The 17,429-nt window shown below is 47.8% G+C and overlaps 1 protein-coding gene across 1 annotated transcript in view; it reads right to left on the bottom strand.

Moving 5' to 3' along the window:
- The window catches only part of EPHX2 (epoxide hydrolase 2), a 143,184-nt gene that overhangs the window by 36,351 nt on the left and 89,404 nt on the right, over positions 1-17,429 (bottom strand). Inside the window, exon 13 of the mRNA XM_040348146.1 lies at positions 15,271-15,345. Within this exon, the coding sequence (XP_040204080.1) occupies positions 15,271-15,345 (75 nt within the window). The remainder of the gene's footprint in view (positions 1-15,270; positions 15,346-17,429) is intronic.

Below are 17,429 nucleotides of genomic sequence, written 5' to 3'. Positions count from 1 at the left end.
CATTCAGTGCGACATGACAATTGGACAGTCATGCAACACTGTGCTGCTTCTACACAGAGAGCAAGGGTCTTTCTCTGCAACTTGCTGGCAGAGGGCAGGCTTTTCTACTCAGACTGTGGCTCTGGCTGTGACTTAGCAGGGGATGTGTTGGACCTCTGCAGAGCAAACACTTCTTCTAGATAGAGAGCAAGGATGTTTCATAGCAGCTTGCTGGCAGAGGGCAGGCTTTTCTACTCAGACTGTGGCTCTGGCTGTGACTTAGCAGGGGATGTGTTGGACCTCTGCAGAGAGAACGCTGCTTCTACACAGAGAGCAAGGATCCTTCTTTGCAGCATGCTGGCAGAGGACAGGTTTTGCTACTCAGACTGTGGCTCTCGCTGTGACTTAAGGGGTTGCAAAGGAAAATGATGTTTCACCTTAATGCATTCTATGCATTAAGGTGAAAAAACTTCCGACAATACCGCCCCCCGCTATACTTGCATGCCCCCTCGAAAGTCCCGCGCTCGGCCCCGACATCCTCTTCGCCGCTCAGCCTGGCCGCTGATTGGCTAGAGCGGATGGATTGAAAACAGCCGTTGGCTGGCGCTGCTGTCGATCACTTCCAATGATGTGGAGCGCCGAGGGGCGGGGCCGAGTGATACAGCGAGCGGCTATGGCCGCTCGCTGTATCACAGGAGCGCGCCCGCAAGGACTCCACACAATGCGAGGGAGCGTGCATGAATGCGTGGAGTTCTTGCGGGGAGGACCAGAGACAGCTGCCGAGGGACCCCTGAAGACGTGGATCGGGGCCACTCTGTGCAAAACTCACCCAGTACAGAGGCTTTTGGAGAGGACTGAATGCTAGCCTCTTGCCTTGCGATCATGGGCCCTGGCATTTGGGGGAACGGTGCTCTTTGTGAGCTGTATGCCTGGGGACCCTGTATATGCCACATTAGAGTGATTGATTTATACTGTTGGGACATACAGTGTAAGGAGATGCTAATGCCGTCGCCTCCAGCCATCTGTCTGTTCTCTGTGCTAATTGACCCTGCTATTGTGTGAAGATGTCCTGTGTTTACACTTATGATAATGTGTATTGTATAGCAGGTGAGCGAGGAGACGTGACGTCTACCCTGAAAGGTCATATCTATGAGTCACCTAGTCTGGGTAAATGATTACTTAATTAGCTCATGTTAAATTATGTTCTGGTTACCTCCTCTTCAACTGTATATAAGGTTGTATTCTTGGTTCTAATAAACACTCAGGGCTAGATTCAGATAGATTTCGGCGGGCGTAGCGTATCTCAGATACACTGCGCCGCCGTAAGTTAGAGCAGCAGGTCCTGTATTCACAAAGAAGTTGCGCTGTAACTTACGGCGGCGCAGTGTAACTGGGCCGGCGTAAGCCCGCCTAATTCAAAATAGGCTGGTTGGGGGCGTGTTCTATGCAAAATACTAGTGACCCCACGTATTTGACGTTTCTAATGAACGGCGCATGCGCCGTCCGTGGACGTATCCCAGTGCGCATGCTCCAAATGACGTTGGCAAATCGTCATTGCTTTCGACGTGAACATAATTACGGCCAGCCCCATTCACGAACGAGTTACGCAAACGACGTAAAATTTGAAAAATTTGACGCGGTTCCGACGTCCATACTTAACATTGGCTGCGCCATCTTTTTGGTGGTTTATCTTTACGCCTGAAAACCCCTTACGTAAACGGCGTATCTTTACTGCGACGGCCGGGCGTACGTTCGTGAATAGGCGTATCTAGCTGATTTACATATTCTAGGCGTAAATCAGCGTACACGCCCCTAGCGGCCAGCGTAAATATGCAGTTAAGATATGACGGCGTAGGAGACTTACGCCGGTCGTATCTTAGCAACATTTAAGCGTATCTCAGTTTGAGCATACGCTTAAAGTTGCGACGGCACGGATTTACAACGGCGTATCTACTGATACGCCCGTCGTAAGTCTTTATGAATCTGGCCCTCAATGTTCAGCAGACAAACAAGTCTTGTTGTGTGCTTGTGAGCATCTGGAATATCTGATATCTATATCCAGACTGATAGGAAGCGGTATATGATGGAAGCACTCAAGCAGAGTGTGGGACGTTCCGTTACAGTGTGTACGCAGCATAAGGCTTTGCACAATTTTTGTCTTGTTGCACATGGAATCTATTTAGTCGATTGAAATAGAAAATAAAATTATTTGGAATTTCAGTGATTTTGGTGAACTATCTATATGAATGAGCAAATTCTCACGTATGTATCTAAACACTTAAAAAAGACCCAAGAATCCCATTAATCAACAGGTCTCGCCAACGACATAAGCAACAGGCATGCCCGGCTATGTGTTCCTAGCAGCTACAAGTCTGCGTTCATCATGATAAAGCACCTCTCCATGTCGGCGTTTCTGAATGATGGAGCGCAGCATCTGACCGCGACTCAGTGCATGACAAACGACCGCACAACTTGGTAGCCTGAAATGAAGGCGACGTGATAAATACGGCATTATGCAAAGTCACCTCTGAATTGCAGTCATTCGTCATGTGTGAATTAGACCCCTCCGCCCTCCTCTTACGCTTATTGATAGGTTTTACTGTGAGTTTTCGTTAGAGAGTCTATTAACTCTACTCATCTCTTCTAGGAGCGCTAAAGCGTGGCTTGTATGAAAGATGAAAAAATAGGACCAGGTGGGCGGAACGCATATGTTGGACATTCTGTGTGTGATGAATGTCATTTCACCAGGGTGATGATCCAGAAATCGCTCAGTCAAACTGACTGCTGATCCGCTGAACAGTAAAACTCTATTAGGTTGTCATAGCTCAACAAGCTTAGGTGGCCAAAAAAAACATGAATATCTGCATTTGCAGGAAAATTGCACCATTTACCTAAAAGTTTTTTTTGAAGCTTTTACCTGCCAAAGAATTTGTATTTCTGTCCATCCAGTCCTGGATATTTACCTTACAGCCCTGTTTACATGTTGTTTTTGCTTTGCTTCAAAAATTCTACCCATGTTGCTTTCTCTGTTCTTCAAAGCCTCAATAGAAGTTCACGACAAAGCTCGCTAATAGGGAAATCCCAGAACTTATCGTTTCCGCCTCGAAGGACCAATTGATAGGGAAATCCCAGAACTCAAGGGTTTCCAATAACATGTTGACTGTTGAACCACATTCAAAAATATGTATTTAATATTCAAGCCTATAGTTTTAGCCATAGGCAGGAGAACAATTTTTTTCACCATGTACTGTATACGTTTGCTCCCCTGCCTATGGCTAAAACTATAGGCTTGAATATTAAATACATCTTTTTGAATGTGGTTCAGCAGTCAACATGTTATTGGAAACCCTTGAGTTCTGGGATTTCCCTATCACTCGCTAATAGCACATGCAGCTTTTGAGGGGCTTTTACTCAGCTTAGCTTTGTTTTGGAGGTATTGCATGTATGAGATATCCCAGGATGCTCTGGGAAACCAACAAGCGAACCAGAAAGACGTCATCAGCCGTCACTTCTGGTTCATGTAAAAAGGTAATATTCTGGAGCAAGATCAGTAGATGAGTAAGTATACAGGAAGTCCCATAATAATGACAATTATTTCATGTAGTATATACATAAAGTAAAGCAGTCCAATAATTAATGTTCATGAGAGCTGTAGAAGGAGCAGGAGCTCCGAACACGTAGAGGCCTGTAAAAGGAGCAGGAGCTCCGAGCGTGTAGAGGCCTGTAGAAGGAGCAGAAGCTCCGAGCGCGTAGAGGCCTGTAGAAGGAGCAGGAGCTCCGAGCATGTAGAGGCCTGTAGAAGGAGCAGGAGCTCCGAGCGCATAGTGGCCTGAAAAAGAAGCAGGAGCTCCGAGCGCGTAGAGGCCTGTAGAAGGAGCAGGAGCTCCGAGCGCATAGAGGCCTGTAGAAGGAGCAGGAGCTCCGAGCGCGTAGAGGCCTGTAGAAGGAGCAGGGGCTCCGAGCGCGTAGAGGCCTGTAGAAGGAGCAGGGGCTCCGAGCGCGTAGAGGCTTGTAGAAGGAGCAGGAGCTCCGAGTGCATAGCCTGTATTGTCTTCCTGTTCCCGTCCATCCGGTGAGGTCATTTCCGCCCAAGATCGCCCAGGGCGCAGAGTCTAAGACCCAGCTTTGTGTTCACCAGAGCCTCTAGTGGTGAGGATGGCCTTCGCTGCAGCTGGATCCAGGTCGCGACCCCTGGGATCCCCTAGGTCACGCTCCGCAGGGAGAGAGGGGAAGCAGCAAGCAGTAGTGATGGGTAAGCCGAGGTCGGGGCAACAGGCAGACAGGGGTAACCGAGGGACAGGCAAAAGGTCAAGATCACAGGCAAACAGGAGAAGTCAGGGACGAGCAAAAAACGGTACACAGGAAGATAATCGTAGCACACTGCAGACAGGAACTAAAGCAAACAACACTGTTGAACAGCACTGCAGGCCTGTAGTGCAACAGTTAATATAGACTTTCTGGGATGGCCTGGGTGGGGCCATACAGGAAGGAGAGGACATAAGAAGGTAACCAGAACAGAGTCAGGCCTCTTAATGGACAGATGGAAACAGGTAAGCTGCCAGACTATTACATATCCATGACACCTATGCATTAAGGTGAAAAAACATCTGATGTTTGCCGGGCCCCCCAGCCCCCCGGTTTACTTAACTGAGCCCTCGAAAGTCCTGCGTCAAGAACGCGCTTGATCTTGGCCCGGTCTTCTTGGCTGTTCATTGGATAGATTAATAGCAGCGCAGCCATTGGCTTGCGCTGCTGTCAATCAACTCCAATGACACGAGGGCCAGGGGGCAGGGCCGAGTCCTGTAGTTTACAGCTATGGACGCCAAATACAGAACTCGAGAGCGAGCCCGCAAGGTAACCCCCTTTGGGAGAGCGCTTCCCAGGGGGGTTACAAAAAGCAGGGAGGAGCCGAGACAGCCGCCGAGGGACCCCAGAAGACAAGGATCGGGGCCACTCTGTGCAAAATGAGCTGCACAGTGGAGGTATAGTATGACCTGTTTGTTATTTAAAAATAATAAAAATAATAAAAATGTACAACCACTTTAAGGTTCCAAGGAATCCCAGGGTGCTGCAAGGGGGCCATATATTTGTATTATATTATTATTAAACAGGATTTATATAGAGCCAACAGTTTGCACACTGCTTTACAAAATTAAGGCAGACATTACAGTTACAATACAATTCGGTACAAGAGGAAACAGAGAGCCCTGTTAGTTGAAGTGCTCGTTAGTGCTTACAATCTACTGAATTCTCATTCTTGGATGTTGGCTACAGAGTCTGCCCTAGTACCTACTCGTGACATCTCCATCGTGGAGCACTCAAGATGACCAACTATGAAGAGAGCAGTCGCAATATATAGAAGGTCAAAGACACATAGGAGGACAAATACAGATGCAGGCCCAATTCCAAAGACGTTTGACAGAAAGGAGTGAAAGGTGATCAGGTGCAAATTAAGAATACTCCTGCACAACCACTGTGAAAATAAATGAGATTCCCTCTGATGAAGCCACACACTGGTGGTGTAACTCGTAAGGGCCAGTGACACACATCAAATTTACAGGAAGTAGGGTTGAAGAACACATCATTGAATGCCAATGGTATTATTAAGCACACTCCATATCTTAAGGGGTCAGTTTTTAAAGATCTGTTTCTGATGAACGTCACTTTAGACTGCACCATCAGTGTAGATTGTCTCGAGGGGTACATAGTAGAATGGTGAATGCTATATATCTGCATTGCACCAGTATTGTGCACATTTAGGCCCAGATTCACAAAGCACTTACACCGACGTATAACAAGTTACGCCGTCGTAAGTGCAAATGTGCGCCGTCGTATCTGTGCGCCAGACCTACAAACTAAGATGCGCCTAAAACCAGGTTACACCCCGCCGATGTAGCTTGCTCACGCTGGCGTTGGGTGGGCGCAAATTTAGGTTGGGCGCATGGTGCCGCTCCCATTGATTAGCCATTCAAATATGCAAATGAGGGAAATACGGCGATTCACAAACGTGCGTGTGCCCGGCGCATACTACGCGAGATGCACGTAAGTTTTACATCCGGCGTAAAGTTATTCCCCATAAAGGAGGTGCAACCCGGCAACAGACATGCACAGGTCTGCACCAGGGAACACAAGTCGGTGTATTGTGCGTTGGATGTGTGTCTGGCGTAGCTTAGGCAGTTTTGCCGGCGTGGTTGTGAGCAGGCGCATGGGGGTGCGTCCACGTCACGACACATGCGCAGTTCGTGATACGTACCCGTCTAACGCTCGACCCATCATTTGCATGGGGTCACGCCTCATTTGCATGGGTTCACGCCTACTTCCACCTACGCCGACGTGCGCCTTCGAATCCCACGCCGCGCTAACGCAGCGTTGGGAGCACTGGCTTGCTGAATGCAATGCTTGCCTCTCTGCGCTGCGTTGCCGTAGCGTACAGTGTTTGCTCTACAGCGGCGTAATGTGCGCCCTGCTCTCTGTGAATCTGGGCCTTACTGTACATGTGAGGGCATTTTCATTTTGGTAGTTAGTAAACTAAGTTTTTATACTTTTTTTTATTTTATCTTTGAACACGATCTTTGGGATTTGAGTGATTTGCATATAGTGTTCATAAGGAACTGTGGAGAGATTCTCAGAACAAACACTAGGGGTTCTCCTTCAAAAGCACCGGCATAGTTGCTAACAGCAGCCAATGAAGAAGTATATAGTCAGAACATGATATGTATCTTAATTATAAATAGTATACGCAACTCGTTCCCTTTGCCCCCCTGGTTACACCGGGCAGCAGTCCTCCTGCTGTAACCTCCATCTGGTACAAATTTCGTATTCTTCAATTATTTATCTGGGCAGGAGAGAGCACCTCGTCCCGGTCTGTTTTGTACTAATCTCTTTAACTCCTGCCTTTAATCTCCGTCTGCTCCTGTGAATGTCAGAACACCTGGGACATCGGAGCCCGGCTTGCTTCTCTGGCAGGGAGCGTGAGGTGAGACAGAGGTGACGAGTGTTGGTGGCACAGTCGTGGTCATATCACTTTCACCTTCTGTCCGTCACAACAATGAGTTAACATGCGTAATGCCTGCAAGCCCCGTCACAGCCTTTTAAAAATACGCACAGAACACAACAAGTTGCTTAATGACGATTGTCCGAGTGTTAAAAAATATATTAAGCGCTCTGTCTTGGCGCGGCGGCAGCCATGACACCCAGACGGGGTACCGTTTCAGGCATATTCAAGAAGACGAGTAAAGAATTCATGAGGCCGGTGTCTTGTATCTGGGCTATTTTCCGATAAGTGGTGGGTCATGTAGCGTTAAAGTGTGTAATGAGAGCACCTGGGCAGCGCTGAGATTTTCACGCTGAAGGTTTTACGTACGCTGTCAGAAATACGGGAAGATTTATCCGATTTCAACGTTTAATAATGTAAAAATGAGGACTGAGGTTTGTCCGGGAGAGCTGTAGATGGAGCTCTTTGGAAGGTTTTTATATTCTTGTTTAACCACTTCCATACCAGGTACTTACGCAGCTTCCCGCCCAAGCCAATTTTCAGCTTTCAGCACTGTCGCACTTTGAATGGCAATTGCGCGGTCATGCTACACTGTACCCAAACAAAATTGGCGTCCTTTTTCCCCCACAAATAGAGCTTTCTTTTGGTGGTATTTGATCACCTCTGCGATTTTTTTTTTTTGCGCAACAACTAAAAAAAGGCTGAAAATTTGGAAAAAAAATTACGTTTTTATTTTTTTCTGTTAATTTTTTTGTAAATAAGTTTTCTCTTTCAATTACGGGCACTGATATGGCGGCACTAATGGGCACCGATGAGATGGCACTGATGGACATCGATGAGGTAGTACTGACGGGCACAGATTGGCGGCGCTGGTATGCGACACTGATGGGCACACATAGGCGGCACTGATGGGCACACATAGGCGGCACTGATGGGCACACATAGGCGGCACTGATGGGCACACATAGGCGGCACTGATGGGCACACATAGGCGGCACTGATGGGCACTCATGGGCGGCACTGGGCACTCATAGGCGGCACAGATGGGCACTCATGGGCGGCACTGATGGATACTTATGGGTGGCACAGATGGGCACTGCTAGGTGGGCACTGGGCATGGATGGGCACTGTGGGGTGGCACTGATGGACACTGGGGTGGCGCTGATGGACACTGGGGTGGCGCTGATGGACACTGGGGTGGCAGCACTGATTGTTGCCAGTCAGTGCCCATTTGTGGGCACTGACTGGCATCTTTTTTCTTTATGTTTTTTTTTTCTTTATTTTTTAACTTTTTTTTTTTTTGCCCACCCTGGTGCTCCAGGGTGGGCATCCCTGGTGGTCCAGTGTGGCGATCCGAGGGGGGGCTGCGCTGATAAACAATCAGCGCGAACCCCCCCTGTCAGGAGAGCCGCCGATCGGCTATCCTCTACTCGCGTCTGTCAGACGCGAGTGAGGAAGAGCCATCGGCGGCTCTTCCTGTTTACATCGTGATCAGCCGTGGTTGGACACGGCTGATCACGTGGTAAAGAGTCTCCGCCGGAGGCTCTTTACCGAGATCGGAGATGCAGGGTGTCAGACTGACACCCCGCATCACCGATCGCCGCGATGCGCGCCCCCAAGGGCGCGCGCGGCATGAAATCCTGCAGGACGTTCTAGAACGTCCTGTCAGGATTTCATAACCACTTCCCGGACGTAAATCGGCCATAGGCCGGGCGGGAAGTGGTTAAAGCTACAAAACGAACCCATGGCTTTGTTTGAAGCTGAATTTCGGGCAAAAAACTTGTATATGCAAAATGATAGGATATTGTAATATTTACTTTGTAGAATCCTTGGAATCCATTAAGATTCATTTAGATATTGATGGGTTATACTGCTGTCTTTATTACTTCGTAAAATACTTGGAATCCAGTAAGATCACTTGCAATCTATTAGGATTATAGTAGATGCTCTTGGGTTATACTGCCGTCTTTACTCCTTTGTAAAAATCCAAGCAATCCATAACGATCTCATGGAATCCTTTAGGCCTCGTACACACGATAGGTTAAACAGAGGACAACGGTCTGATGGACTGTTTTCATCGATCAAAACCGATCGTGTGTGGGCCCCATAGATTATTTAACCATCGGTTAAAAAAAAGCCAACTTGTTTTAAATTTAACCTATGGATTCCTAACCGATAGGTCAAAACCGATCGTTAGTAGGCACGACCATCGGTTAAAAATCCACGCATGCTCAGAATCAAGTCGACGCATGCTTGGAAGCATTGAACTTCGTTTTTTTCAGCATGTCGTTGTGTTTTACGTCACCGCGTTCAGACACGATCGTTTTTTTAACCGATGGTGTGTAGGCACGACTCCGTTCTCATCGGATGGACTGATCGTGTGTACGCGGCTTCACAATTAATTTAGATAATGTTGGGTTATACTGCTGTTTTTACTGCTTTGTAAAATCCTTGGAATCCATTAGGATCTCTTGGAATCATTTAAGATTAAATTTAGATAATGTTGGGTTATACTGCTGTCTTTACTCCTTTGTAAAATCTTTGTAATCCATTAGAATCTCTTGGAATCCTTTAAGATTGATTTTGATAATGTTGGGTTATACTGCTGTCTTTACTCCTTCATAAAATCCTAGGAATCCATTAAGATCTCTTGGAATCCTTTTATATTAATTTAGATAATGTTGAGTAATACTGCCATCTTTACTCCACCATAAAAGCCTTAGCATCCAATAGGATTCATTTAGATAATGTTGGGTTATACTGACATCGTTACTCCTTCGTAAAATAATTGGAATCCATAAGGATCACTTGGAAACCATTAGGCTCCATGCACACTGGAATAAAAAACATTGGCCCAGATTCAGGTAGATCCGTGCAATATTTGCGTGGGCAAAGGGCAACGATATTTGCTCTGCGCCCACGCAAATATTTTGATTTGCCCGCGATTCACGGAGCAGTAGCTCCGTAAATTGCGCGGGCGATATGCTAAATAGCCGGGCGTAAGGCTGCCTAATGTAAATGATCCCGCCGGGGGCGGGAATCATTTAAATTAGGCGCGCTCCCGCGCCGAGCGAACAGCGCATGCTCCGTCGGGAAACTTTCGCAAGGACGTCATTTGCTTCTAAGTGAACGTGAATGGCGTCCAGCGCCATTCACGAATCACTTACGTAAACGACGTGAAATTTAAATTTCACGAGCGGGAAGGGCGGCTATACTTTAGCATTGGTTGCCCCTGCTATAGCAGGAGCAACCTTGCGCTAAAGTCGCCGTACGGAAACTCCGTACCTTGCGTGCGCAGGGCCCGCGCAACTTTTGTGAATCGGTGGTAGTATGCAATTTGCATACTATACGCCGATCACAATGGCCGCGCCCCCTAGCGGCCAACGCAAGAATGCAGCCTGAGATATGAAGGCATAAGGAGGCTTATGTCTGTCATATCCTAGGCTGCAGTCCGTGTAGCGATGTTCCTGAATCAGGGGCATTCGCTATGCGGGAGCAAAACAGCTATTGCGCCGCGCAACCTATGGTTGCGCGGGCGCAATAGCTTCCTGAATCTGGGCCATTGCTTCTACAGGAGTTTTGTGTTCTGCCTGTAGAAGCAACTCAATGTTATCCTTTGTGTCCATACACATTAGGACGTTTACAGGCATATTTTTTAGAACAACGTTTAGAGGCAGGAAAAAAAAACCTTCTCATTTGCGTTTCTGATTGGAGCTCACTGGCACAAAAAATGTAAAACTCTCCTAAACTCTTCTAAACTTTGTACATAAAATGCTCTATATGGACGTTTTTTACTCCAAAAAGAACAAACGTTTTTTTAAAGCGGAGGTTCACCCTCAAAACGAAGTTTACTGCATTTATACACTTTAGGCCATTAAAGATTGATGGCGTTTACATTTTTTGTCCACGATGCTCCCTTACCTCTAATCTGCTCCACTTCCGGGTATTCATCCCTACGGGGAGTGGGCGTGTTGCTCTTTTCCCCGACCGCTCTGTGCATTGTGGGAGCAGATTGTATGGTGTCCAGGGAGTGACGTGCAGGCCAATCACAGCACATCCTCAGAAATAGCTAGGCGTCTGGTCTCGCGCTAGCTGGGCTGTCACGTGACGCGGGAGGCGGGTCACATGACTCGCAAAGCGCTGATAGAGAAGCACTAGTGTGATGGACACAGCGGGGCGTGTCCTTTTCAGGACGCCACCCGCCGTTGTGATGGTAACTGTGCAGTGTTGACGGCGCGGCTCGCCGTCAACACTGCGCATGCGCGGGATTACGCAGTGAATGCTGGGAGATCAGCATTCGCCGCATCCCGGAAGAGGGTACAGGATGGCTTCAGCCCACAATTAAGATGGCAATGTCCATCATAATATTTTATAAAATATTATTTTCTTGGAAACGAGGATCCTGGCGGCTGCAAGATCGGCACTAGTGAGTAAAAGAATTAGTATAGGAACAGCAGCAGAGTTGTCTTAAAAAAAAAAAAACTTTTTCCCACAGAACCTCCGCTTTAAGCCCAGTGTGCATGGAGCCTTAGGATTAATTTAGATGATGGGTTATACTGCCATCTTTAATCCATCAAAAAATCCTTGGAATCTATTAAGATTCATTTAGATAATGTTGGGTTATTCTGCTGCCTTTACTCCCCTTTGTAAAATCCTTGGAATCCATTAGGATCTATTGGAATCCTTTAAGATAAATTTAGATAAAGTTGCGTTATCCTGCTGTTTTTACTCCTTCATAAAATCCTAGGAATCCATTAAAGCGGGGGTTCACCCTAAAAAAAAAATTCTAACATTACATTGAGCCGAGTTGTGAGAATGACATTATGCTGACCTTTTTTATTCTCTTGCCGTACATACCGTTTTATCTTTTCACCGCGGCTTCCGGGTATGTAATCCTGCGGGACTGGGCGTTCCTATTCACATGCTAATTGATTGACATGCTTCCCACCGGCGCATACAGCATGTCACGAGTTGCCGAAAGAAGCCGAACGTCGGTGCGCAGGCGCCGTATAGAGCCGACTCGCAGTCCGGCTTCTTTTTGCACGCGGATGTTGTTCCTGCGCTCCCTGTTGTCCAGGTCTTCTAAGTGGCGTTGCATGTCTCTAAGCAGTGTGTGATGCTCTGTACCTTGAGTTTGGGTCCTATGGGCCGCCAGTTTGGTTTCCTGAATTTCCTCCTCCGCCATTTCCAGCCGATCAGCCAGGTGTTTGAGACCCTATTGGAGGTTTTGGATCTCAGATCTGCAGGTGGATTTCACATCCATTATTAGTTGTCTAAAGTCCTCCTTAGTGGGCATCGCTTGCAAATAGGCAAGCCATTGTGGGGGCATGGGCGGGTATGAGGTAGTGTCCAGCAGTTGTGGAGGAAAGGGAGGGTGCGGGGGAAGCTGTGTGTAAGCCTGCTGTGGGGGCCCCCAGGCAGGGCCCTCGGATCTCCAGACCCCCTGTGTGTCATAGGCCCCGGCCTGTGAGGATTGGGAGGCCTCCACCCCCGGTCCCGAGCCTATCCCTGAAGTATCTGGGGATCCACATCACCCCCACCTTTGTCACCCTTTATCAGCAGAACTCCCCCCCCCTCTTCCGCACCATCAGGGCCCTTCTGCTGCAGTGGAGGAAGCACCACATCTCCCTATTGGGGAGGGTGGTGTCAGTAAAGATGGTGATTCTCCCAAAAATACTCTACCTGTTTCAAACCTTGCCCATTCCAGTGCCCTACGCCCATCTGAGAAAACTTCAGTCTGACTTGCTCCAGTACACATGGAACTACTAACCTCATAGAATCCTAACCCGTTCGGTATTACTAGCGGCACGATCGGAGGGGGGTCTGGCCTACCCTGACCTAGTTAAGTACTATCAAGCAACCCAGCTGAAGGCTGTAGCCTCCTGGTTCACGTTGCGTTCATACAATAAATGGACACAAATAGAAAAACTGTGGCTGACCCCGGTACACCCAAACAACTTATTATGGAGTGCGGATGTGGAGGTAGATCCCTGCCGCATGTTGGGCCCTATGACCCAGCTCAGACGTATGTGGCCTAAACTGACACGCCAGCATAAGTTGTCCTCCGATAGCTCCCTCCTGACCTCCTTTGCCAGCAACCCCAAAGTCCCGGATAGCCTCACCCACAGAATGTCCTCTCCGTGGACGAGGAATCTCTTCCACTTTGGGAACCTAGTGGACCCCCTGACTCGCAAAATGCGCACATTTGCGGACCTACAGGCCAAGTACAATTTACCGCACCAAGAGTTCTATGGATATCTCCAGATACGCCACTACGCTCTGACAATCGCTCAGCACAGAGGGGCTTAATTTCTAACATATATAAAATATTGAACTCTCGGCCCGTAGAAACTGTGGGCAAACACGCGTATATGATTAAGTGGGAAAAGGCCCTAGGCGAGGAGATCTCCGTGGAACAATGGCAGGTGATCTGGTCTCAAGCAGCAAAAAGTTCGATCTGCACTTTATATAAGGAGAACGCTTATAAAATCCTTTACTTCTGGTACATGACACCTGACTTTCTCCACACCATATACCCGGCTACCTCAGACCGCTGCTGGCGCTGTCAGCGGGACAGGAGAACCCTTATCCATGTTTACTGGAGCTGCCCACTGATCGTCCCGTTTTGGAACTCGGTCCAGCTGTTATTGGGCCGGCTTCTAGACAGGACGCTCCCCCTGACTTCGAAATTTTACTTATTAGGATTACCTCCACTGAAAATCCCAGCACCCTACAAGAAATTGACCCGGCATATCCTCACAGCAGCGCGCTGTCTGGTGGCTTTACACTAGAAGCGCTCCACCCCTCCCCCCCTGAGGCCCTATATGCCAGGATAAAGGATGTGGAATTAATGGAGAAGATGACAGCCAGAATGCAGGACAGACTGGAGGCCCACAACAAGGTCTGGGAGCTGTGGCACCGTCGGGAGGAGACATCCTTACCAGGTAGTCGAGCCACATTGGTGACTTCCCATCCCATCCCATCCCATTCCCCTTCCCCCTTCTACCCTGCCTTTCTCCTCTCCCTCTTTTTTCCTTTTTTTTTGCTGTTCCCTTTCTCTTCTTATTCTTTTTTCTTCTCATGAGCCCACTAGTGACTCGAGATTGTTCACTGGTACACTGTTGCACTGAAATGTTTATTTCGTTCCATGCACTTAACTGGTTTATATAGCTAATGCTCAGTACGAACTATTCGCTCCCTCGTGAAAGGACACATAGTTGGTCAGACAGAGCTCAGAATATTGTCAAATATGTATTGAAAATCTCTAAATAAAACTGTTATTGATAAAAAAAAAAAAAAGAAACCTTAGGACGGAAGTCGTCGACCAATGGTGTACTGGTGCATATGTACGCTTTCATAAAATCTTAGCAATCCATTAAGATCTCTTGGAATCCATTTAGATAATGATATAGTTTATACTTTCGTATTTACCCCATCATAAAAGCCTTAGGCCTCGTACAGACGACCGGATCTATCAGCTGGGATTTATCCGCGGATCAGTTCCAGCAGATAGATCCGGTCGTGTGTAGGGCCTAGCGGACATATGTCAGCGGATAAAAATCCAGCCGACGGATTTCCAGCGGATAAACATTTCCTAGCATGCGAAGAAATCTATCCGCTGGAATCCTGTCCTTCGGATTTATCCGGTCGTCTGTACAGACTCACCGGATAAATCCGTCCGATTCCATTCCCCGCATGCGTCGTATTGATTCGACGCATGCGTGGAAGTAGTGACCTTCCAGGGTCGCGCACGTCGCCGCGGCGACGGCGTGGCACGTGACCGCGGATGTTTTACGCGGGGATTTTGATCCGATGGTGTGTACAAGCCATCGGATCAAAATCCGGAGGAGAAATGTCCGCTGGAAACGGTCCGGCGGACAGTTTCCAGCGGATAACCTCTTGTCTGTTTGAGGCCTTAGAATCCATTAGGATTAATTTAGATAATGTTAGGTTATACTGAAGAGCAGCTATTTTCTCTCTCCGCAAACCATCTAACGCTAACCATGCACGGTACACTTTTCACATATTTATTTGTAAAACCTTAATTTGCCTGCCACTTCACAATTATGTGCCGCTTTGTGTTGGTCTAGCACATAAAATCCCAATAAAATACATTTACGTTTTTGGCTGTAACATGAGAAAATATGGAAAATTTCAAGGGGTATGAATACTTTTTCAAAGCACTGTACATACAGATTTCCACAATCTTTTCTACAATCTTGTAGAATGGTAGATACAGAGATACAGAAGATTTTAGACAGAGAAAGGTGACATGAAAACGTAGCTTGAAAAATTACCATGTCTGCTGTCCCACGGAAGAATATTTTAAACGTCCGCTCCAGATTCTTCTCCAGCTCGGCCTCAGCAACACCCTCCAAAAAAAGATAACAGTGCGGCATTAATTCACCTCCCTGGCTACGTGTGGTGCAAGAAACGAGTTCTGCGTAATTGCGCCCCAGCTGCTGTGACACTGGGGTGACCAGGCCATCTCTGCTTGGTGTCCAGTAACGATGTTCTTCATACTATCAGCACCACGCAGAACCAAAACACACAACCACTGCTAAGGCAAATAGTGTAATGGCCCACAGGACTAGAGTGAGCCCTTCACATAACACTTCCAAGCATTGCAGAGGCATTTTGAAAATCTGGTCACCATACTTTAGGGCCCAAGGAGAAAAGGCCAAAGTGCACCCCTTGCCCCATGAACTACCTCTACAATATAGGTTGACATTGCTGCCCCCCACCTGTTGAAGCATCCAAGGTGGACACCTCTTCTGCCAACCCCTGGGCTCACCCCTGCTTCCAGGTATACTACTAAAGCCTTCATCAATGGAGAACCACAGCAGCATCCATCTCAACCTACTGCCCCTTGTATCCTTTTTTTCTCCCTTCCCTTGATCTTTTTTTTTATTTTTTTAATATATATATATATTTTTTTTAAGTGTATTTTGTGTGTGTACTCGAGAGAGGAGCCGGACTGCAGGAGTTGGGAGTAGGCAGGTCTCCCCCAGAGGCAATCTGCCACCTTTCTCCATGCCCCGGGTGGCAATGGTGGGTGCGTGAGGGGGTCCTCCCACACAGCCCGCCCTACCTGCTCCGCTTTGAAGCCCAACGGGGCAGAGGGACTCCCTATAAGGGAGTGAGAGGATCTAGCCCGCTCAACCAGCCCCGTTAGTCCTTCGCCTCTCTTTTTAGAGACCGCGTGGTCAAAGTGCGTGCATGTTAACCCAATTTCGAGTGCGTGTAAGTGTGGTGGTTTTTGTGGGCGTACTAAGCGCAGGCTTACCTCGCATAGCACACCCACCGGGAGCCGGGCTGAGACCACCAAACTCAATTCACATGTAGCCGAGACCGGGATCCGAACCCCTAGCTGCAGGGGTGAATGGCTTGTCAGGGCAGTGCCAATCGCGTTGAGCCACTGCGTCGCTTTAACTGACAATTGCGCGGTCGTGCGACGTGGCTCCCAAACAAAATTGATGTCCTTTTTTTCCCACGAAAAGAGCTTTCTTTTGGTGGTATTTGATCACCTCTGCGTTTTTTTTTTTTGCGCTATAAACAAAAATAGAGCGACAATTTAAAAAAAAAAAAATTCAAAGCTGCGCCGGCGTATCTTCTTTCTGTATTCAGAAAGCAAGATACGCCGACATTAGCCTAAGATCCGACTGGCGTAAGTCTCTTACACCGTCGTATCCTAGGGTGCATATTTACGCTGGCCACTAGGTGGCGCTTCCGTAGTTTTCGGCGTAGAATATGCAAATGACCTAGATACGCCGATTCACAAATTTACGTACGCCCGGCACTATTTTTTTTACGTCAGGCTTTTTCGGCGTAAGGTTGCTCCTGCTATTATGAGGCGTACGCAATGTTAAGTATGGACGTCGTTCCCGCGTCAAATTAAATTTTTTTTTACGTCGTTTGCATAAGTCGTTCGCGAATAGGGCTGACGTCCTTGCGGCGTACTTTGGAGCAATACACAGTGGGAAATTCCACGGACGGCGCATGCGCCGTTCAGGAAAAACATCAATCACGTCGGGTCACCATCCATTTACATAAAACACGCCCCCCTCATACTCATTTGAATAAGGCGCGCTTACGCCGGCCCCATTTACACTACGCCGCCGCAACTTACAGAGCAAGTGCTTTGTGAATACTGCACTTGCCCGTGTAAGTTGCGGCGGCATAGCGTAAATAACATACGCTACGCCCGCACAAACTTACGGTGGGCTACTTGAATCTAGCCCTATATTTTTTACTTTTTGCTATAACAAATTTCCCAGCGAAAAGTGCTATAAAAATGCACTGATTACTGTGAAAATGATACTGGCAGTGAATGGGTTAACCAGGAGGGGGCGGTGTGGGGTGTTATGTTTTCCCTAAGGAAGTGTTCTTACTGTGGGGGGGTGTGGCTGTGCATGTAACGTCACTGATCGTCGTTCCCTAACACAGGGAACAGACG

This window comes from Rana temporaria, chromosome 4 (genome assembly GCF_905171775.1).
Source record: "Rana temporaria chromosome 4, aRanTem1.1, whole genome shotgun sequence".
NCBI classification, from domain to species: domain Eukaryota; kingdom Metazoa; phylum Chordata; class Amphibia; order Anura; family Ranidae; genus Rana; species Rana temporaria.
Note: the sequence above shows the minus strand (reverse complement) of the source record. Positions and strands in the feature narration are given on the sequence as shown.